The 23,858-nt window shown below is 40.3% G+C and overlaps 1 protein-coding gene across 3 annotated transcripts in view; it reads left to right on the plus strand.

Annotated features, from left to right (window-relative positions):
- The window catches only part of DENND5B (DENN domain containing 5B), a 211,341-nt gene that overhangs the window by 113,857 nt on the left and 73,626 nt on the right, over window positions 1-23,858 (plus strand). For all 3 annotated transcript variants that reach the window (XM_061206351.1, XM_061206353.1, XM_061206352.1), the window contains one exon: window positions 23,316-23,503. In XM_061206351.1, coding sequence (XP_061062334.1) covers window positions 23,316-23,503 — 188 coding nt within the window. The remainder of the gene's footprint in view (window positions 1-23,315; window positions 23,504-23,858) is intronic.

Raw genomic sequence — 23,858 nt, forward strand, 5'->3', positions numbered from 1 at the left:
TGTATCCAAAAAGCATTAGAATTTTAACAGCTTTGGCCAATATTTTTATAATACTAGTTTTACTTTGTGATAAACAAAAACTTAATATTAAGACATTTTTCTTAGTAAGTTTTCATTATATATTCAAGAAACTAATCCTTGGTCAGTTATATGAGAAGCACATGTCTCCTTCCAGTTTGTGGCTGTTAATTTTCTTTTAGGGATCTTTTGATGAATTAAGATACTCTTAATCATAAATTCTCATTTACAAATCTTTCTTATGACTTAACTTTCTGTTCTATTTAAGAAATCCTTCTCTATTCTGAGTTTGTAAAAATAGTCTACATTTTTTTTCCTAAATGTTTTTAAGTTATATTTAGCATCTCTAAGAAATTGATTTTTGCTTATGTTGTGAGGAAGAGATCAAATTTAATATTTTAGAAATATCTGTAACTAGTTATTAGATAGACCATTCTTCCTCCCTCTGATCTGCAGTGCCACTTCAGTCACGTGTAAGTTCCTGTATGTGAAGTTCCTCTGTGTATTTCTGGGCATTCAGTTTATTCTGCCAGTTTTTCTGTCCCTGTAGTAAATCACGCTGTTGTAATTACTATAGCTTTAAAGTAAGTCTTGGTATCTTATAGGACAGTTCTCTTCACCACCTTCTTTTTACTGAAATTTCATTGAATGTAGTTTTGAGACAATTAACATATTTAGAATGTTGAGTCTCCCCTCCATGAAAATGATGTATCTATCCATTTATAAGGGCTTTCTTTAATGTCTCTAGGTAGTTTTATAATAGTAAAGTAGGTGATAATGTGCAAATAATGATGGTTTTATTTCTTCTTTTCCAATCTTTGTCACCTTTATTTCTTTTGCTTGCCTTGTAGTACTAACTAGGCCTTCCAGTACAGTATAGAATGGAATTGATAGTAACAGGCATCCTTGTCTTTTTCCTGATGTTAAAAAGAATGCTTTTAATGCTTCACTATTAAGCATAACATTTGCTATAGTGTTTTTGGTAAATACCTTGTACCTTGTACCAGGTTAAAGAAGTTTCCTTTTATTCCTAGCGTGTTCAAAGTTTTTAAAAATTATGAATGCATGTCATATTTTATTGAATGTTCTTTCTGCATCAAGTAAGATGATCGTGTTTTTCTCATTTTAACCATTTATTAAGGTGAAAAATGTATATTCCACCCTTATATTCCTGAGACAAACCTGATTTGGTCGTGGTTTTCAGATATGGCTTGATTTAGTCTGCTAATATTTTGATTAGAAGTTTTACATCTATGTTTTTTATTGATTTGGCTTATCATTTTTATTCCTTGCACTATCTTATCTGGTTTTTGGTATTAAGATTATTCTAGCTTCATAGAATGAGTCGGAAAGTATTCCATTTTTGTCTGGAAGATAAAATGGAGAAGAATTAATTTAAGGTTCTTTTTTTAAATTTTATTTATTTATTTTTGGCTGCGTTGGGTCTTCGTTGCTGCGCGCGGGCTTTCTCTAGTTGCGGTGAGCGAGGGCTACTCTTCATTGCGGTGTGCGGGCTTCTCATTGTGGTGGCTTCTCTTGTTGTGGAACACAGGCTCTAGGCGTGCAGGCTTCAGCAGTTGTGGCACATGAGCTCAGTAGTTGTGGCTCTTGGGCTCTAGAGCTCAGGCTCAGTAGTTGTGGTGCACAGGCTTAGTTGCTCTGCAGCATGTGGGATCTTCCCGGACCAGGGCTCGAACCCCTGTCCCCTGCACTGGCAGGCGGATTCTTAACCACTGAGCCACCAGGGAAGCCCCTTCATTTAAGGTTGTAATTATTTGATCCATGACTATTTGAGGGAACCTGTCTGTAAACTGTTTGGTCTTGTTGGGAAGATGTTAAGTACCAGTCCAGTGTCTTTAATGGTTTATTTCGGTTTTCTATTTCTCCTCCCCCTTTTCCCTCCCACTCCTCCTCTGTCATCATTATCATCATCATCAACTGGGGACAAAGGTCAGATACTCTTATTATACCACAGACTACCCCCTGGTCTTTGACCACGATCCCTTAGAGCAAAAGAATCCTAATAGTTAAAAGATGCTGGCATAGTACCTGTCCCTTTGGCATTACTGCTTAGTTCAGTCTATCATCCTACTGCATGAAAATGTCTCCCAGAGCAAGGCCACTGAGGTTTGCAGGGTTCCAGTACAATACATCTTCTCAGGTTCCAACTGCAGCAATATATGGCTTCCCCCTTTCAAGGCATCCGGTATAATTGAGCTAAGAGACAATGTCATCTCTTGCCCCGAGCCTCTTTCAAGGTGTTCATGTAATATTGGATTTCTCTTATTACCATAACTCATTTATTTACTCCTTTACCCTTAACTACTATTCCTCCTTCTTTCCATTTATACCCAAACTTTTCCACCTTTGGAAGGGACATTAGGTTCGGCCACAGTGCTGGTTTAGATCGCAGGCAGCAATAGTAGTCTAGCAAGTACCTCCGCCTCAGTTCACTACCATTCATATTAGGGTAAGGTTACATAGGTACAGAACTAGTGGGCTGTTTTTACCTCCAGGCATTACAGCTGCATTCACTGTTAACCCCCATTTTGCCAGATGGGGTGAAGGCACAGCCCACCCCAGCAGGCTCTTAGGAATTCTGACATAAAGGTTTAAAAATAGAGTTTCATCCCTGCTTCTGGCACTTGTAGCTGTAGTCCTGGTCCTGCATCAGGTAGGAAAAAGAAAGCTGAGGTGATGTGGGGAAGAAAATAAAAAGTATATTGTCATACCAGCATCCTTACCCCTTAGGAAGAATTGTAGTCATACCAGCATCCATCTCTATCCCCTTTTCCCCAGATCCACCAGAAGAACAGAGGTATCTATCTAGTGGGGACTCTCCCTTAGGCCCCCTTATATTGAGTGTGAGCACACACTTGTGAAGGCATGAAAGTCAGCCCTTTATGCTTTTATCTCACACATTTTAGATAGCAGATGTTTCAACTGCCTGTTCTAATTCTCAATTAAACCATTACTGTGAGGGTGATAAGCAACATCACATGTCCATTTGATGTGGTATCTCTTCACCCACTGTTGGACACTGTGTGCTGTGAAGCGTGTTGTGTCCCATAGCCTGAAGATGTGTAACTTGGCGGCCCACATTGGTAGAGTATCTTCTGTTCCAATCCTCTAATAGTATTTTAAGCATTTGCATCTACTGCCTCGTATGCAGAGCCCAGTCTGAAGTGTCTATTCCTGGTAGGACCCATTTATAGCCCCCCCCACCAGGGCTGCTGGCATTAATCCAGCGTAGTCTACTTGCTGGCTATGTGTAGTAGGGCCTTCCCCCCCGGTGAGTCTTCCCCACAGCCATCTGCAGCCTCTGTCTCTCCTGTTGGCAGACAAAACAGTTCTTGTTGGCAATTTGTGCCTCAGAGGGTATAAGAGGATTATGTCTAGATTCAGCCCATCTCTGCATTGCTGCAGTCCCCCAGGTGGCCACTTGAAGGGAGTGTACCAAAAGGTCCACTTGGTGGTTACATCACCTCCCAAACCTCAAAGTGGGTTCTTCTGATGGGCATTAACATGTCCTACTTTAAAGTGGCCCATAATTCCCAGAGGGATTTCCATATGGCTGCACCTTATACAGGCATCCTTTTAATAGTCCAGTTTTCCGTTGCCCATGAGTCAGTAAAAACCCAAGCATATGGGCTTTACCATTGTTCAGTTCTTCCATCACTGCTAGGAAAACAGCGTGTAAGTCAGCCCACTGAGCCCATCTGTGTTTACTTTCTTTGGTCAGAGTGGTGGCCATTCACCTTGCAACTGTCATACATAAACCAAGCAGCTCTTTGTTGGTCAGTTGAGAGGTATTTATACTGTCCAAGTGACAACAGAATCTGGCACCTCCTCACTCAGTTCCAGAGTCAGTCCTCTGGGAAAAGAGGCTCCTCATTGTATCTCCTCCTTGCCTTCTCCTCATAACAAGATCCTCTATAAACAATCTCCGTTTAATTATGGAACTCTTCTGTGCACTGCCTTCCTTATTAGAGTGTTTTTCCGACATTACCCAAGACATCATGGGTATTTTGGGTTTCAAGATTATTTTGTCTTTCAGTCGTAGGGGCAGTTTAGACTAACGTTCAATAGCAGGCTAGTAATTGCCTCTCAAATGGAAATGCTCCAGTCCATCATCCCAGTAGTTGTCACTGGGAGGTGCTCACAGGCTTTTGCCATAAGCCCCAGTCTGTGCTCTATGTAGGGCTCCTGTACAGAGTTTGTCTGCCAGGCTCCAGCTTCTTGTCTATAACACTGTGTGGGCTCCGGCAGTCTTATTCCCATTTAGCATGATGTCTAATTAATATTGCTTGGATTGGAGAGCGATTGACATGCCATCTGTTTTACTTTGGGGGAAGGTGTTCCCCATTTAGACATAGTATCCATTCCCATAAACCATTCAGGTAAGCCTGTTTAAACATTCCAGTTTTCACCCAAATTTCCACCTTAATCAATCAACCTTAACTTTTTTCATATTCTCTCAATCTAATTGTAGCCTGTGTTAAGACTTCACCAAAGGGTTTTGGTATCACAGTGCATGAGGTCCCATCCAAGTAAAGGACTCCCAGAAACTTCTCCACTCCCGTTTTAGCCAGCAGGGGGTTTGAGCCAAGATTAATCTGCCTGACTATTGCCCCAGGTGATGTCAGGCCTGGTTTCTCATTGTAATCATTGCTTTCCCTGTGTCTTACATTTTCCAAACTGGGGTAAACAAACTCAACTTGCTTAGAGCCCTTCAATGTAGGGGGTCCAGCAGGGGTCCCTTTGATCCACCCAGTCTCAAATAGTACTGTATTAAGACCTTTGTTTCAACCCCATCAATGTCAATGCCCATTTTATTCATCCCATTTCTTTTTTTTTTAATCTTTTTATTTTTAAGATTTTTAAAAATTTATTTATATATTTCTTCCTTCTTCCCTTCCTCCCTCCCATCCCTCCCTCCCTCCCTCCCTCCCTTCCTTCCTTCATTTTTGACTGCGTTGGGTCTTCATTGCTGCGCAGGCTTTCTCTAGTTGCGGTGAGTGGGGGCTACTCTTTGTTGCAGTGCACGGGCTTCTCATTGCAGTGGCTTCTCTTGTTGCGGAGCACAGGCTCTAGGCACGCGGGCTTCAGTAGTTGTGGCACGCAGGCTCAGTAGTTGTGGCTCGCGGGCTCTAGAGCTCAGGCTCACTAGTTGTGGCGCACAGGCTTAGTTGCTCTGCGGCATGTGAGATCTTCCCGGACCAGGGCTTGAACCCGTGTCCCCTGCATTCGTCCCATTTCTTAATAACCATCCACAGATTTCCATCCTGCTGGGATGAGTCTCTTGACACCCTTCTTTCTTTTTCCTCTTTCCCACTTCTATCTACATTTGCTTTATTCACTCAGTTTCTTAATAACTGTTTAAAAATTTCCACCATGCTGGGACGAGTCCCTTGACTCTTTCCTCTGCCTCTCCACATTTTCTTTTAAATTAATATAATGTTTTTATTAGCATCTGCTAAGATTCATGAGGGGAAGCTGAGACAGGCTTCTCTGACTGTAAGGTTACATGGGTTGCTAATGCAGAAGGGGCCCACAGTATTTACCATGCCCTGAGTAATGGGCATTTTCACTTGTGAATATACTAGTTATCATAACACCAATCCCACACGGCTTACATATGAATAATAAGGGGTGAATTCATCTGGGGTGTTCCACTTGACATTTTTAGGGGGAGTCAGGTAGTCCCCCTTCTTTGAGTAAACACTTTACAGCAGCTTTTATCCAGTGCACCAGGCTGGCTGCTCCCTCGGGAGTAACCTGCCCTGTGTCTGTATCATGGATAGCCATCTGTAATTGTCCCATAGTTAGCTGTGGGTCCTGCACCAACCCTTCCATTCTGCAGCATTTAAAAATGAATATACTGCTCCAGGGACTTCCCTGGTGGTCCAGTGGTAAAGAATCCGCCTTATAATCCGGGGGACACAGGTTCGATCCCTGGTCAGGGAACTAAGATCCCACATGCCGTGGGGCAACTAAGCCCACGTGCCACAACTACTGAGCTTGCGCACCTCAACTGGAGAGCCCGCGTGCTGCAAACTACAGAGCCCACATGCTCTGGAACCCGTGTGCCACAACTACAGAGCCCATGCGCCCTGGAGCCTGCGCACCACAACTAGAGAAGAGAAAACCCACACGCCACAACTAGAGAGAAGCCCACACACCACAACAAAGAGCCCGCGCACCACAACAAAAGATCCCACATGCCTCAAGGAAGACCCCGCGTGCCACAACTAAGACCCAACGCAGCCAAAATTAAAATAAATAATAAATAAATGTTAAAAAAATAAAAATAAAAATAAAAATGAATATACTGCTTCTAAATTTCTCTCTTGGTCCTTTTTAGTAAAACTTCTTCAGGAAGCTGGTGATGCCAACCTACAAAGTGAGACAGCTCCTTCACACTGAGCCCCGTGGTCTCAGTAGTTTCTTGGCTTTGCGCTTCCCAATCCCACACGTGAACTTTGGTGACCAGCAGTCTTGAGGTGCTCTTTGTTGTCCCTGAATAATTTTTCGCTTTTGGGGGCAGCTTTGAAGCTAGTTGGCCCAGCATCAAAATCTGACCCAGCGCTCTCTTTTAATTTCATTTTAGCTATTATAGCTAACAATAATCAAGGGATTGTATATTTCACTTTTTTCTTATTGGTTTGTATTTCTTTATGCATCCATTGAAACAATTCCCCAGGAGTTAGATCCATCAATAAATTCCATCGATAACTTTTACCTTCAGTCATTTATCTCAGCATAGCTGCTGCCCTACACCATGATTGATCATGTGGCCACCCAGGAGTCAAAGGTTCCTCATGCCCTGCCCTGTTCCTCATCCTTTCTCTTCCTAAACCACATGCTTCTGTGAGCCTGTGTCATTCTACTGAATTCCACATTTTATGACACTAAATGAAAGCTTCTTTCCTCCCTGACACCCATCAGATCTGATACCAGCAATTTAGTTCACTTCTGACACGAACTAGCTGGAGTTAACATCAGATTCCACAGGTTTAAGGGTTTGATCCTGCAAGACTACCCTCACTTCAGACACCAGCCACAAATAGGGTGCCCAGGCTACTCACATTTCTGCCCAGCCAACTATGAATTCAGGATTTCCCACGACCCCACATTCGGGGGGGGGGATTTTCCCACGAACCCACTAGAACGACTCACAGAACTCAGGAAAGCACTTTACTTACTGTCACCGTTTACTATAAAGGATACAACTCAGGAACACCCAAATGGAAGGCATGTATAGGAGAAGGTATGGGGGGGAAGGACACAGAGCTTCCATGCCCCTCCAGGCACATCATCCTCCCTGCACCTCAGTGTGTTCACCAACCTAGAAGCGCCTCTATTTCTTCTTGAATCAATTTTTGTTCATTTCTATTTTCTCTAGGAATAATTTTCTTAGCTTTCAGTTTATTGGCATAAAGACTTAATATTTCCTTATCTTCTTAATATCTGCTGTGTCTGTAGTTTTGTCCCCCTTTTCATCCCTAATACTATTTATTTATGCCTTCTGTCTTTGTCCCTTGGTTGTTTTTCCATAAAGTGTGTCAATTATGTTACTCTTTTTATTTTTTTTAACATCTTTATTGGCGTATAACTGCTTTACAAAGTTGTTAGTTTCTGCTGTATAACAAAGCGAATCAGCTATACATATACATATATCCCCATATCCCCTCCCTCTTGCGTCTCCTTCCCACCCTACCTATCCCACCCCTCTAGGTGGTCACAAAGCACCGAGCTGATCTCCCTGTGCTATGCAGCTGCTTACCGCTAGCTAGCTATTTTACATTTGGTAGTGTATATATGTCAATGCTACACTCTCACTTCATCCCAGCTTACCCTTCCCCCTTCCCGTGTCCTCAAGTCCATTCTCTACGTCTGTGTCTTTATTCCTGTCCTGCCCCTAGGTTCATCAGAGCCTTTTTTTTTCTTAGATTCCATATATATGGGTTAGCATATGGTATTTGTTTTTCTCTTTCTGATTCACTTCACTCTGTATGACAGACTCTAACTCCATCCACCTCACTACAAATACCTCCATTTCGTTTCTTTTTATGGCTGAGTAATATTCCATTGTATATATGTGCCACATCTTCTTTATCCATTCATCTGTCGATGGACACTTAAGTTGCTTCCATGTCCTGGCTATTGTAAATAGGGCTGCAATGAACAATGTGGTATATGACTCTTTTTGAATTATGGTTTTCTCAGGGTATATGCCCAGTAGTGGTATTGCTGGGTCATATGGTAGTTCTATTTTTAGTTTTTTAAGGAACCTCCATGCTGTTCTCCATAGTGGCTGTATCAATTTACATTCCCACCAACAGTGCAAGAGGGTTCCCTTTTCTCCACACCCTCTCCAGCATTTACTGTTTGTAGATTTTTTGATGATGGCCATTCTGACTGGTGTGAGGTGATACACTGTGGTTTTGATTTGCATTTCTCTAATGGTTAGTGATGTTGAGCATCCTTTCATGTGTTTGTTGGCAGTCTGTATATCTTCTTTGGAGAAATGTCTGTTTAGGTCTTCTGCCCATTTTTGGATTGGGTTGTTTGTTTTTTTGATATTGAGCTGCATGAGCTACTTGTATATTTTGGAGATTAGTCCTTTGTCAGTTGCTTCGTTTGCAAATTTTTTCTCCTATTCTGAGCGTTGTCTTTTCATCTTGTTTATGGTTTTCTTTGCTGTACAAAAGCTTTTAAGTTTCATTAGGTCCCATGTGTTTATTTTTGGTTTTATTTCCATTTCTCTAGAAGGTAGGTCAAAAAGGATCTTGCTGTGATTTATGTCATAGAGTGTTCTGCCTATGTTTTCCTCTAAGAGTTTTCCTCTTAGAGTTTACTCTAAGTGTCTGGCCTTACATTTAGGTCTTTAATCCATTTTGAGTTTATTTTTGTGTATGGTGTTAGAAAGTGTTCTAATGTCATTCTTTTACATGTAGCTGTTCAGTTTTCCCAGCACCACTTATTGAAGAGGCTGTCTTTTCTCCATTGTATATTCTTGCCTCCTTTATCAAAGATAAGGTGACCATATGTGCGTGGGTTTATCTCTGGGCTTTCTATCCTGTTCCATTGATCTATATTTCTGTTTTTGTTGCAGTACCATACTGTCTTGATTACTGTAGCTTTGTAGTATAGTCTGAAGTCAGGGAGCCAGATTCCTCCAGCTGCGTTTTTCTTTCTCAAGATTTTTTTGGCTATTCGGGGTCATTTGTGTTCCCAAACACACTGTGAAATTTTTTGTTATAGTTCTGTGAAAAATGTCATTGGTAGTTTGATAGGGATTGCATTGAATTTGTAGATTGCTTTGGGTATTAGAGTCATTTTCACAATGTTGATTCTTCCAGTCCAAGAACACGGTATATCGCTCCATCTGTTTGTATTGTCTTTAATTTCTTCATCAGTGTCTTATAGTTTTCTGCATACAGGTCTTTTGTCTCCTTAGGTAGGTTTATTCCTAGGTATTTTATTCTTTTTGTTGCAATGGTAAATGCGAGTGTTTCCTTAATTTCTCTTAGAGATTTTTCATCGTTAGTGTATAGGAATGCATGAGATTTCTGTGCATTAATTTTGTATCCTGCTGCTTTACCAAATTCATTGATTAGCTCTAGTAGTTTTCTGGTAGCATCTTTAGGATTCTCTATGTATAGTATCATGTCATCTGTAAACAGTGAGAGTTTTACTTCTTCTTTTCCAATTTAGATTCCTTTATTTCTTTTTCTTCTCTGATTGCCATGGCTAAAACTTTGAAAACTCTGTTGAATAATAGTGATGAGAGTGGGCAACCTTGTCTTGTTCCTTATCTTAGAGGAAATGGTTTCAGTTTGTCACCATTGAGAACGATGATGGCTGTGGTTTTGTCATATATGGCCTTTATTATGTTGAGATAGGTTCCCTCTGTGCTCACTTTCTGGAGAGTTTTTATTATAAATGGGTGTTGAATTTTGTCAGAAGCTTTTTCTGCATCTATTGAGATTATCATATGGTTTTTATCCATCAATCTGTTAATATCGTGTATCACATTGATTGATTTGCGTATGTTGAAGTATCCTTGCATTCCTGGGATAAACCCCACTTGATCATGGTGCATGATCCTTTTAATGTGCTGTTGGATTCTGTTTGCTAGTATTTTGTTGAGGATTTTTGCATCTATGTTCATCAGTGATATTGTTGTGTAGTTTTCTTTTTTTGTGACATCTTTGTCTCATTTTGGTATCAGGGTGATGGTGGCCTTGTAGAATGAGTTTGGGAGTGTTCCTCCCTCTGCTATATTTTGGAAGGGTTTGAGAAGGATAGGTGTTAGCTCTTCTCTAAATGTTTGATAGAATTCACCTGTGAAGCCATCTGGTCCTGGGCTTTTGTTTGTTGGAAAATTTTTTTTTAAATTTATTTATTTATTTTTGGCTGTGTTGGGTCTTCATTTCTGTGCGAGGGCTTTCTCTAGTTGCGGCGAGCGGGAGCCACTCTTCATCGCGGTGCGCGGGCATCTCACTGTCGCGGCCTCTCTTGTTGCGGAGCACAGGCTCCAGGCACACAGGCTCAGTAGTTGTGGCTCACGGGCCCAGTTGCTCTGTGGCATGTGGGATCTTCCCAGACCAGGGCTCGAACCCGTGTCCCTGCATTGGCAGGCAGATTCTCAACCACTGTGCCACTAGGGAAGCCCTGTTGGAAAATTTTTAATCACAGTTTCAATTTCAGTGCTTAAGATTGGTCTGTTCATATTTTCTATTTCTTCCTGGTTCAGTCTTGGAAGGTTGTGCTTTTCTAAGAATTTGTCCATTTCTTCCAGGTTGTCCATTTTATTGGCATATAGTTGCTTGTAGTAATCTCTCATGATCCTTTGTATTTCTGCAGTGTCAGTTGTTACTTCTCCTTTTTCATTTCTAATTCTATTGATTTGAGTCTTCTCCCTTTTTTTCTTGATGAGTCTGGCTAATGGTTTATCAATTTTGTTTATCTTCTCAAAGAACCAGCTTTTGGTTTAAGTGACCTTTGCTATTGTTTCCTTCATTTCTTTTTCATTTATTTCTGACCTGTTCTTTATGATTTCTTTCCTTCTGCTAACTTTGGGGTTTTTTTGTTTTTCTTTCTCTAATTACTTTAGGTGTAAGGTTAGGTTGTTTATTTGAGATGTTTCTAGTTTCTTGAGATAGGATTGTATTGCTGTAAACTTCCCTCTTAGAACTGCTTTTGCTGCATTCCATAGGTTTTGGGTCGTCACGTTTTCATTGTCATTTGTTTCTAGGTATTTTTTTATTTCTTTTTTGATTTCTTCAGTGATCTCTTGGTTTTTTAGTAGCGTATTGTTTAGCCTCCATGTGTTTGTATTTTTTACAGTCTTTTTCCTGTAATTGATATCTAGTCTCATAGCATTTTGGTCAGAAAAGATACTTAATATGATTTCAATTTTCTTAAATTTACCGAGGCTTGATTTGTGACCCAAGATATGATCTATCCTGGAGAATGTTCCATGAGCAGTTGAGAAGAAAGTGTATTCTGTTGTTTTTGGATGGAATGTCCTATAAATATCATGTATGTCCATCTTGTTCAATGTGTCATTTAAAGCTTGTGTTTCCTCATTTATTTTCCTTTTGGATGATCTGTCCATTGGTGAAAGTGGGTGTTAAAGTCCTCTACTATGATTGTGTTACTGTCAGCTTCCCCTTTTATGGCTGTTAGCCTTTGCCTTATGTATTGAGGTGCTCCTATGTTGGGTGCATAAATATTTACAATTGTTATATCTTCTTCTTGGATTGATCCCTTGATCATTAAGTGGTGTCCTTCTCTGTCTCTTATAATAGTCTTTATTTTAAAGTCTAGCTTGGGACTTCCCTGGTAGCGCAGTGGTTAAGAATCTGCCTGCCAGTGCAGGGGACATGGGTTCGAGCCCTGGTCCGGGAAGATCCCACATGCCGCAGAGCAACTAAGCCAGTGCGCCTACAACTACTGAGCCGGTGCTCTAGAGCCCGTGAGCCACAACTACTGAGCCTGTGTGCCACAACTACTGAAGCCCACGCACCTAGAGCCCATGCTCCGCAACAATAGAGGCCATCGCAAGGAGAAGCACGTCTGCCTCAACAATGAGTAGCCCCCACTCGCAGCAACTAGAGAAAGCGCATGTGCAGCAGCAACAAAGACCCAATGCAGCCAAAAGTAAATAAACAAATTATAAATAAATTTTAAAAATAAGAAAATAAAAAATAAAGTCTATTTTGTCTGATATGAGAATTGCTACTCCAGCTTTCTTTTGATTTCCATTTGCATGGAATATCTTTTTCCGTCCCCTCACTTTTAGTCTGTATGTGTCCCTAGGTCTGAAGTGGGTCTCTTGTAGACAGCATATATACGGGTCTTGTTTTTGTATCCGTTCAGCCAGTCTATGTCTTTTGGTTGGAGCATTTAATCCATTTACATTTAAGGTAATTGTCGATATGTATGTTCCTATGACCATTTTCTTAATTGTTTAGGGTTTGTTTTTGTAGGTCTTTTCCTTCTCTTGTGTTTCCTGCCTAGAGAAGTTCCTTTAGCATTTGTTGTAAAGCTGGTTTGGTGGTGCTGAATTCTCTTAACTCTTGCTTGTCTGTAAAGGTTTTAATTTCTCCATTGAATCTGAATGAGATCCTTGCTGGGTAGAGTAATCTTGGTTGTAGGTTTTTCCCTTTCATCACTTTAAATGTATCCTACCACTGCCTTCTGGCTTGCAGAGTTTCTGCTGAAAGATCAGCTGTTAACCTTATGGGGGTTCCCTGGTATGTTATTTGTTGCTTTTCCCTTGCTGCTTTTAATATTTTTTCTTTGTATTTAATTTTTGATAGTTTCATTAATATGTGTCTTGATGTGTTTCTCCTTGGATTTATCCTGTATGGGACTCTCTGCACTTCCTGGATTTGACTTACTATTTCCTTCCCATGTTAGGCAAGTTTTCAACTATAGTCTCTTCAAATATTTTCTCAGACCCTTTCTTTCTCTCTTCTTCTTCTGGGACCCCTATAATTCGAATGTTAGTGTGTTTAATGTTGTCCCAGAAGTCTCTGAGACTGTCCTCAATCCTTTACATTCTTTTTTCTTTATTCTGCTCTGTGACAGTTATTTCCACTATTTTATCTTCCAGGTCACTTATCTGTTCTTCTGCCTCAGTTATTCTGCTATTGATTCCTTCTAGAAAACTTTTAATTTCATTTATTGTGTTGTTCATCATTGTTTGTTTGCTCTTTAGTTCTTCTAGGTCCTTGTTAAACGTTTCTTGTATTTTCTCCATTCTATTTCCAAGATTTTGGATCATCTTTACTATCATTACTCTGAATTCTTTTTCAGGTAGACTGCCTATTTCCTCTTCATTTGTTTGGTCTGGTGGATTTGTACCTTTCTCCTTCATCTCTGCATATTTCTCTGTCTTCTCATTTTGTTTAACTTACTGTGTTTGGGGTCTCCTTTTTGCAGGCTGCGTGTTCGTAGTTCCCGTTGTTTTTGATGTCTGCCCCCAGTGGGTGAGGCTGGTTCAGTGGCTTGTGTAGGCTTCCTGGTGGAGGAGACTGGTGCCTGTGTTCTGGTGGGTGGGACTGGATCTTATCTTTCTGATGGGCAAGGCTGCGTCCAGTGGTATGTTTTGGGGTGTCTGTGAACTTAGTATGATTTTAGGCAGCCTTTCTGCTAATGGGTGGGGTTGTGTTCCTCTCTTGCTAGTTGTTTGGCGTGGGGCATCCAGCACTGGTCATTGGGTGGAGCTGGGTCTTAGTGTTGAGCCGGAGATCTCTGGGAGAGCTCTTGCCGATTGATAATACGTGGGGCCGCAAGGTCTCTGCTGGTCCACTGTCCTGGACTTGGCTCTCCCACCTCGGAGGCTCATGTCCGACACCCAGCCAGAGCACCAAGACCCTGTCAGCACACAGCTCAGAAGAAAAGGAAGAAAGAAAAAAAAAGAAAAATTAAAAAAAAAAAGAAAAATTAAAAAAATAATAATAAAATTAAAAAAAATTTTAATAAATAAATAAAAGAAGAAGAGAGCAACCAAACCAATAAAGAAATCCACCAATGATAACAAGCACTAAAAACTAAACTAAGATAAACATAAAAATCAGAAACAAATCAGTCACAGACAGCAAACCCCAAGTCTACAGTTGCTCCCAAAATCTACCGCCTCAATTTTTGGAACATTTGTTGTCTATTCAGGTATTCCACAGATGCAGGGTTCATCAAGTTGATTGTGGGGATTTAATCTGCTGCTTCTGAGGCTGCACGGAGAAATTTCCCTTTCTCTTCTTTATTTGCACGGCTCCTGAGGTTCAGCTTTGGTTTTGGCCCCGCCTCTGCATGTAGGTTGCCCTCAGGCGTCTGTTCCCACCCAGACTGGAGGGGATTAAAGCAGCGGCTGATTAGGGCTCTCTTGCCATCTCAGGCCAGGGAGAGGGAGGGGTACGGTAGTCATAATTGGAATGCGGGGTGGCCTGTGGGGGCAGAGGCCGACATGACATTGCAACAGCCTGAGGCATGCTGTGTGTTCTCCTGGTCAAGTTGTCCTTAGATCTCGGGACCCTGACAGTGGCGTGCTGCACAGGCTCTGGTGGGGTTGGGAGGGGGTGTGGGTAGTGACCTGTGCTTGCACACAGGATTCTTGGTGGCAGCGGCAGCAGCATTAGCGTTTCATGCCCGCCTCTGGGGTCTGAACTGATAGCTGCAGCTTGTACCCTTCTCTGGAGCTTGCTTAGGCAGTTCTCTGCCTTCTGTGGGTACACAGGGAGGGAATCCCCTCTCATAGTGCACCCCGAAACAATGGTCTCTTGCCTCTTCGGCAGGTCCAGACTTTTTCCCGGATTCCCTCCTGGCTAGCTGTGGTGCGCTAACCCCTTCAGGCTGTGTTCATGCAGCCAACCCCAGTCCTCTCCCTGCGATCTGACCTCCAAAGCCCGAGCCTCAGCCCCCAGCGCCCACCTGTCCTGGTGGGTGAGCAGACAAGTGTCTCAGGCTGGTGAGTGCTGGTCAGCACCGATCCTCTGCGGGAATCTCTCCGCTTTGCCCTCTGCACCCTGTTGCTGCTCTCTCCTCCGTGGTTCCAAAGCGTCCCCCCAACTGCCCACCCCACCCCCATCTCCACCAGTGAAGGGGCTTCCTAGTGTGTGGAAACTTTTCCTCCTTCACAGCTCCCTCCCAGAGGTGCACGTCTCGTCCCTATTCTTTTGTCTCTGTTTTTTCTTTTTTCTTTTGCCCTACCCAAGTACGTGGGGAGTTTCTTGCCTTTTGGGAAGTCTGAGGTCTTCTGCCACCATTCAGTAGGTGTTCTGTAGGAATTGTTCCACAAGTAGGTGTATTTTTGATGTATTTGTGGGGAAGAAGGTGATCTCCATATCTTACTCCTCCATCTTGAAGGTCCCCCACTATGTTACTCTTTTTAAAGAGCTAACTTTTACCTTTGTTTGTACTCTCTTTTTTATCTTTGTTTTCTGTTTTATTAATTTCTCGTTTTGTTTTTTACTTCCTTTGGACCCATCCCACCCCCAGTATTAGCATCTTAAGTATTTGAGTGTTATGTTAGTTGCATCCCCCAAGTCTTAGTATCTGGTATTTTCATTATTCAATTCTAAGAATTTTTAAGTTTTCATTTATTTTGACCATTAGCCTTTCTCCCTCTTTTTTTTTTTCTTTTTTACCTTCTTTTGAAATAATTGAAACGTTTTTTCTCATTGCAGTTTTTTTTTTAATTTAATTATTGTAGGTGTTATATGCTCTGTTTCTCTTTATTAATGGTAAACTTTGAGATTTTAACATGAACACTCAGTGTTATGTTAATCGGAATCTTTAAAATACAGATACTCTAAAAATGCTTTGACTCCAATCACCCCCATGATGGCTTACTTGTTATAGTTGTTCAAAATTTTGATAATCCCTCAAATTAGGTATATTTTATGTACTTGATTTTGCTTAAACTTACTCATAATTGCCATTTTAAAAAAATTCACGTTCGATTTTGTATCTTAGGTATTTCTTCTGGGATTAGTCTCCTTATTCCTAAAGTGTATCCTTACAAGTTCCTTAAATGAGGTGGCATTCTCTATTAGATTTCATTTGTCTGACAGTGTTTTAAATTTGTCCTTGTTTTTGAAAGATGGTTTCATTGGATATTAAATTCTATGTTGAAAGTTTTTTTTTTCCTCTCTCTCTTAGCACATTATATTCTACTGTCTTCTGCTTTCCATTGTAGCCATTGAGAAGTCATTTATCACAATCACTCTAATTGTCATTCCTTGGCCAGAAATCTGTTTTCATTCTGGCTATATATACGATTTTCTGTTTGTCTTTGGTGTCCTGTATTTTGACTGTGATTTATCTAAATGAGGGTTTCTTTATTTGTCCTGCTTGTGATTCATTGTGTTTCCTGAAATCTAGGGTTAATATTTTTCACCAGTGTTGGAAAATTCTTAACCATCTTTCTAAATTTTACTTGCATCTGTCTTTTTTCTTTTTTATCCTCCTGAACTTTAATTAAACGTGTTACTCTGTCTTGCTCAGTCTTCCATATCTCTCAACCTCTTTTTCTATCTCTTTGTCTCTGTGCTGTATTCTGGTTGATTTATCTCCCACCTTATAAATTCTCTTTTTATCCATGTTTAATCCATAGTTAACCCTTCCTTTGACATTTTAATTTCAGTGGTCCTATAAATAGTCTTACTCCTAATTCTTCCTTTAATTTCCTTAAACATATTAAACATACACATTTTATATTCCTTCTCAGATAAATTCAGTATCTCATGAGTTGAGGATTGAGGGTTTATTCCTCCAGGAAGGGTTTGTATTTTCTTTCACAGGCACCTGAATCCACTGGCAACACAGGTTTACTTTAAGATAAAATTCTCACTCTTAGTCTTTCTTTGGGCCGTACAGATAGCATGAGAGCCCCAAACATCCTTGAAAACTAGCCAGTAGGTAGGAATTCACAGGGAGGCTTTTTTCCCCCTTCCTCCCTGGGTCACGGCCAGGGCCAGGATAGACTACTTTCCTTGGCAATACAGATTTTGGTTTTGTTTTTTCCTTTCTACAGGCTTTTGCCCTTTTAGGTCTAGCTTTTTGCAAGAGGATCTACCATCTTAATTCCAGCCCTTCTTGGACTTTGTCCCTCAACATGCACAGAAGTAAAACCGAAGCTCTAGGCCACCTTAGATCAGTAAACACTCCAAAGACAGCCAGACGTTTGAGGTTTACCATGCTGGACTCTTGCTCACATTTTGTTCCCAGCCTCCAATGATTTCCCTTATTTTTATTTTTTTAAAAATTTATTTATTTTATTTATTTATTTTTAACTGCATTGGGTCTTCATTGCTGCACGCGGGCTTTCTGTAGTTGCGGCGAGTGGGGGCTGCTCTTCGTTGCGGTGCACGGGCTTCTCATTGTGGTGGCTTCTCTTGCTGCAGAGCACAGGCTCTAGGCACGCAGGATTCAGTAGTTGTGGCTTGCGGGCTCTAGAACGCAGGCTCAGTAGTTATGGCGCACAGGCTTAGTTGCTACGCGGCATGTGGGATCTTCCCAGACCAGGGCTCGAACCCGTGTCCCCTGCATTGGCAGGCAGATTCTTAACCACTGCACCACCAGGGAAGCTCCAATTTTTTTGGCAAATTCATAGTCATGTATTGGGTGTTATATAGCTATTTTATTTACCATTTGTAGATTAGTTTTGGAGTCCTAGTCTACAACACTGCCATAAATAGAAATGTTTAAAAAAGATCACTGAACTAAAATTAAAATGAACAGATTGATTGTGACAGTTATTACAGAATGTAACAACTGCTAGGCATATTAATGTAACTATTAGTAATGTAAAATAGGAAAATAGTCCAGATCTTTTTTCTCTTTTACCAACAATTACCAATTATATTAAACCTACATTAAATAATTTAAGTACATAGTGTGTGCATAAATACTTTGTTTTTGTTTTAACCTTCATTGAAGCAATAAAATACTACTTTTCACATATCCTCATGAGTGTTAGAAAATTATATTTTTATGAATGTATAGATATATATATTTATAGGAAGCTATATTTTATTTAAAATTATGAATTAAACAAGACCTTTTAATTTAGGAAACAGTTCTCAATGAATATATAGTTCATTGCCTATTTTGCAAGCCTATTTGACTTTGAAACATGTGTATACTTTTTTAAAAAGTCATCTCATATCAAATAAATCCTTTTCAAGTCAGATTCAAATTATTTATTCTCATAGATCCATTTTGGGGGGATTCCACTTCCCCCAGATTATTTCCATATAGATTATATTCAGCAAGTTTTAAAAATTGTGGTAAGAAAAATACCCCATAAATTTACCATCTTAACTATTTCTTAGTGAAAAGTTCAGTAGCATTAGGTATATTCACATTGTTGTGCAGCCAATCTCCAGAGCTTTTTCATCTTGCAAAACTGAAACTCTATACCCATTAAACATAACTCCGCATTTTGCACTCCTCTTAGCCCCTTCCTGAGAACATTCTTCGTTTGTTTCTATGAATTGACTACTTTAGATACCTCATGTAAGTGGAATTATACAATATTTGTCTTTCTTTGACTGGCTTATTTCACTTAGCATAATGTCCTTAAGGTTCATCCATGTTGTAGCATATGTCAGGATTTCCTCCCTTTTTAAGGCTGAATAACTTTCCATTGTATGTATATACCACATTTTGTTTATCCATTCATCCATTGATGGATGCCTGGATAGTTTCCACCTTTTGGCTACTGTGAATAATGGTACTATAAACATAGATGTACAAATATATCTTCAGCACTCTGCTTTCAGTTCTTTTGGGCATATACCCAGAAGTGGAGTTTCAGCAGGTTTTTAGTACTTAGCTGCTTCCTGCTGCTGCCAAACACACTTTGGTTTTCCGTGTTGATAATATAGATATACTTTTAATAGCTTCAGTATATTTCATTATATAACTGGCCATAAATCTAACCCTTTTGTTAGTTACTTAGGGTATTATAAATAGTTTATTGTTATAAATGACACTTTATACATAAGCGTCCATGTACATATGTTTTTGTATATTTATGTGATAAATTACTAGAATTGCTGGGTCAGATGATCTGTATATTTTTTAAACTTTTGATAGATATTGCCAAGCACAAAGCTCTAGCAATTTATGCTGCCTTTATAAGGCAATGTATGAGAATACCCTTTTCTCCACACCTTTGCTGTGATTTTCTTTTTAATCTTTGTCAATCTGATTAAAGCAAAATGTAGCTCACTTTTCAGCCATCATCGAGGGTGATTTTTTTTTTATGTTCATTTGAATTTTTCTTCTGCCTTTTGTGATATCTTTGTGAACTAGGAAGATAAGCTGAATTATGCATGGGTCCAAGCCCTCAAAGCCAGCCTGGCTCAGCTAGTAACCAGTCACTGCCTTGGGTTAATACATGTATAATCTTTCAGCTGCATCAGGATGTTCACCAGAGGTGTGCTGGACACCGCCATCCTCACACCTCCACTGGCAGTGCTTCGCAGTGTGTAAACCCCGATAATCATGACCTTTTCATGGGGCATTGCACCACCAGCCAGCACTGGACCTGCTCTGTGTCACTCAGCCATCTCCTCAGCCTGCAACATGGGTCCTGTGCCCCCAACGTCAGCTCCAGCCCCAGGCCGCTGGACTGTCCCCACGAGGCTGACCTTATTCTCCACAGTGATGCTGGTGGACAGGGGCCGAGACCTGGGGGTGAGACAGTGGAGGCCAGGCCATCTCAGGGTCTGTGCCTGTGCCACTGCTAGGCAAATTTTTGGCAGTATGTTTTATTGTATAACATAGGCAAACATAATGTCCAATAGTTTTATTTCATTTTACATGTCTTAGATGTTAACATATTAATTTCTTAGTACACATTTATTGATCACTCACTATGTAGTAGGTCCCGTACCAAGTGCTAGAAATTCTGAGATTAAAAATATAGTCATTGCTCTCCAGCAGGTGATGGTTAGTAGGGAAGAGCGGAGAGATACATGAATAGATAATTATAATTGAATTTTAATAGTTTTAGTGAGAGGAATAATTAGTGTGATGGAAATAGAGGTGGGGTACTGTGGAAGCATGTGGAAGGGACTCTAGTGACGATAAGAAGTATTCACGGAATGCTTTCCAAAGGAATCATTGCCTAAGGAAAAAGTGGAACTTAGCCAGGTACTGCAAGTGGAAGAGACATTCTGGGCAGAGGGAAGGGGTGTACAGAGGCACAGGGACCTGTGAAAATATTTCATGTTCAGTAAATGAATTTTAAGCAGATGATTTGACTGTATATGTGGTGGTAAGAAATGAAGCAGGAAAGGGCCAAATTATGAAGAGCCTCATATGCCATGCTGAGGCATGTCTTAAATGTGGAAACTTATTACACATTCATCACTTTGAGTATCAAAGAAAAAGTAATTTTCCAAGTTATTTAAATTTTTAAAAACATGCTTAAAGAAGAAAACTACCTTTTATTTCTTGATTCAGTTAAAAAGAATTGTCTTGTTTCTGCTAAGTAACTGCATTATTAAAAAGTGTATGGCATTTAAACCAATCTTGAGAAAGCAGAACTGGAAAAAAGAATAGACATAAAACACCCACAAGTTGGTGGAATTGTGGTGAAGGAAAAATAAACCATGTGTATCAGTCTTTCATGTCTACTAGAAGAGGGGAAAACATATAATTTATTTTCACTTCCCAAGTGAAAGTTTACCATAATCAAAGCAAGAAAATAGCCCAAGATGCTGGTTTCCATTCCTTAAAGAATTTGTGTTTCCTCTGAGTTGAACATTTTCCATCAACAGTAAATAAAGTAGTCAAGCTGCTAGGGATTTGATATGACGGCTTAAAACCCTCTGCCTTTCAGGATAGGTCCAATCAGGAGACAGATTAAACCACACAGTAATTTAAATAGAGGAATGTAATAAGAAGAATTATTAAACTATAATAGGAAACTATAAAGACATGAAGAAAACTCTAAAGGGTACCCTAGGAAGGACAAACTTGGAAGGGGACCCACTTCCCAAGGCTGAGGTTCATATCTCATTGAAGAAAGTATGGTGGCAGCTCATTGGATGGTGGAGGTCAGTGGGTTGCCTGGGCCAGAGCTGATCCTCAGTCACCAGGCAAGCAGAAGACAAACCTCCCAGGTCCAAGTGAGCTGTGGCTGGTGAGCAGGCACACAGAAGTTGTCAGGGCGCCAGGTGGCTGTGAGATATGAGTGTGCCGTATCCGCATTAGGAGGGCCCAGTCACTGAGGCTGCCCACTCTGGGCCTGTGGCCGGGGAAGTGGACCACCAGATGTCCTCACATACCCACACCAGTGATCAGCCATGCAGAAGGAGCAAGAACACACAAAACACTGCGCCTTGCCCACTACGCTCGAAAACCAGGGAGGAGAAGCGCTTCCTCCTGCAGTGTCTCTCCGCTGTCCTCTACTGGCAAAGTTTTCCGGTGTGCTCACTATAAAAGAGAATGTGCGTACAGTCCAGTCCATTTTCATAGACCACCTATGGAGTGATTTGGAGCTCAGTAAATAGATCAGTAGATAACTGGCACAGGATCTGACTGCTTAAAACCCTGAACCTTTCACCTGTGTCTGGCTTTTAATTGAGAAAGAAAGAAAAAAGCCCCTGACACCCAGGAACTGATCTAGCTCTCAGCTCAGCCTCCCTGTCACTGTAGACTGACTGGATGCTCATAGCTGAGCCATGTTGTTCTTAGAGCATAAACGGTCTCACAGGACCACCCACTCCAAGCAAGGTCACTGTGCAGCCCACAAAATACCAAACACCCTCTTCCCTCAAGCTGCCTGGTATTTGTTTTTTAGAAGTATTCCTGTAAACAGGTTTTCACCTAAAATTTTATAATGAACCAAATAAGGAAAATTTTAAATACATGTAGGCTATGGATAGCTGATGATTCATGACCAAAATCCCATTGTAGACTATTAAAGGTAGTCATTTACAGATTATAAAACAACACAAGAAAATTTTTAATGGAGAACATCCTGCTTTTGCGTGGTTGGGTGTTCTTTGAGTTTGATAGGAACCAAGTAGCATCGGATCATTTCCCTTAACCTTTTTAAAAAGACTTCCCCAGAGTCTTACTCCCCCAGATTTTACTGTATTTGTGCACGATAAATTCTGTGAGAGAATTATTACAATTCCACAATATCCATTCTGAAAACCAAACTTTTTTTGGTAACTCATTTATCGGCAAAATCAGATCTGAACCAAAGTGACCCTATTTAAGTTCTCTGAGTATACTGGGACACTCATATAGTTTGCTGCAGAAACATTAATGTATTTGATTATAGGGTGCTGCCCTGGATATTTCAAGTATGTGTGGTATGCACAATATTACCTTTCTAAATTAAAAAAGAAAAAATCTGAATTCTGAAACACGTCTGCCTCTGAAGGTTTAAATAGGGATATAGACATATGTATGTATAGCATCCATGGCAGAGTGGTTTTAGAGGGCACTTTATTTGTAGCTGTGTGAGTTGATGAATGTTAACTAAACTTATTGTGGTGATTTATTTTGCTGTTTATACATATATCAAATCATCATGTTGTACACCAAATGTTATATGTCAATTATATTTCAGTAAAACTGGGGGTGGGGTGAGAAGGCACTTTAATACTGTGGACAGTTTTTAGTTTTGATAAATTAGTTCATGTAAACAAAACACAACAAAAAAACCAACCTCTAATTTTCAGGTAGCTTTCACTTTGTCCCTAGATTTGAGTTGGAGGTTAATGTAGGAAGTGTGACTATGAATGCATATATCTGTTGATTTCTTGTACCCACAAAATGAAGGCTAAAATAAATATAATAAGGATAACTGTAGGCTATAGCCATGATCATTTATACAAGAAAAACAGAGCCTCTGAATTGAGGATTGCATAGATATACATGTATATAAAAAGTGATCAGTAGCAATATTCTTACACCTTTTCAATGGGAGAAGTGCCAAGAGCAATTTTATTAGTTCTTATTTGCTTTGCATTTTGAGGGAATGTCATTTCACATACCAGTGTTTTCAGAAGCAAAGAGCTTAATGATGTTTCCCACCTACTCATACCCCCTTAAAACCATTCAGTGAAAACATTTAACTCTTTAATTACGGTGGAATAGAGCTGACCTCTTTTCTGCATGGTCATGAAGAAACATTTTACTTATTTATTAGCACACGAATTTTTTCTGGAAATTGATATTTTCAAGCTTAATGCAGTGATTATGTTATGATTTGTAATCTTCCCCTCCATTTTTGTTGTTGCTGTTCTGTACAGATTATCAACGCCTGATGACTGTGGCGGAAGGCATCACCACACTTCTGTTCCCATTTCAGTGGCAGCATGTTTATGTGCCCATCCTCCCTGCTTCTCTGCTACATTTTCTTGATGCTCCTGTCCCTTATCTGATGGGCCTTCAGTCAAAAGAAGGAACTGACCGTTCTAAGCTAGAACTTCCTCAAGAGGTAAAAACTGACAATGAACGATGAAACACTTGTTGTTTGTTGATTTAGGTCAAGCCCACTTTTGTTAGATAGCATTGTCTTTGTCTGAACTGAGTCTCTGGCTATTCTGAATCTTCCAAGTAGGTCTAGGGCAGAGGCTCAGCCATAGAATGCAGATCCTGACTCCTGATGGTTATTACATGACATAGTCATTAATTAAACATGGATCAAAACAGGACAGTGGCAAATTTTCACAGCTGTAAATTTGTGAAGATGGAGCAGTAGTAGTATTATCTAGGAGCTTTATTATTTTAATAACATTTTATTTCTTTTTCCCTATTCCTGTTATAAATTTTGTTTTTAAGTGGTACAGCCC

The sequence above is a fragment of the Eubalaena glacialis genome, chromosome 11 (genome assembly GCF_028564815.1).
Source record: "Eubalaena glacialis isolate mEubGla1 chromosome 11, mEubGla1.1.hap2.+ XY, whole genome shotgun sequence".
In the NCBI taxonomy this organism is placed as follows: Eukaryota; Metazoa; Chordata; class Mammalia; order Artiodactyla; family Balaenidae; genus Eubalaena; species Eubalaena glacialis.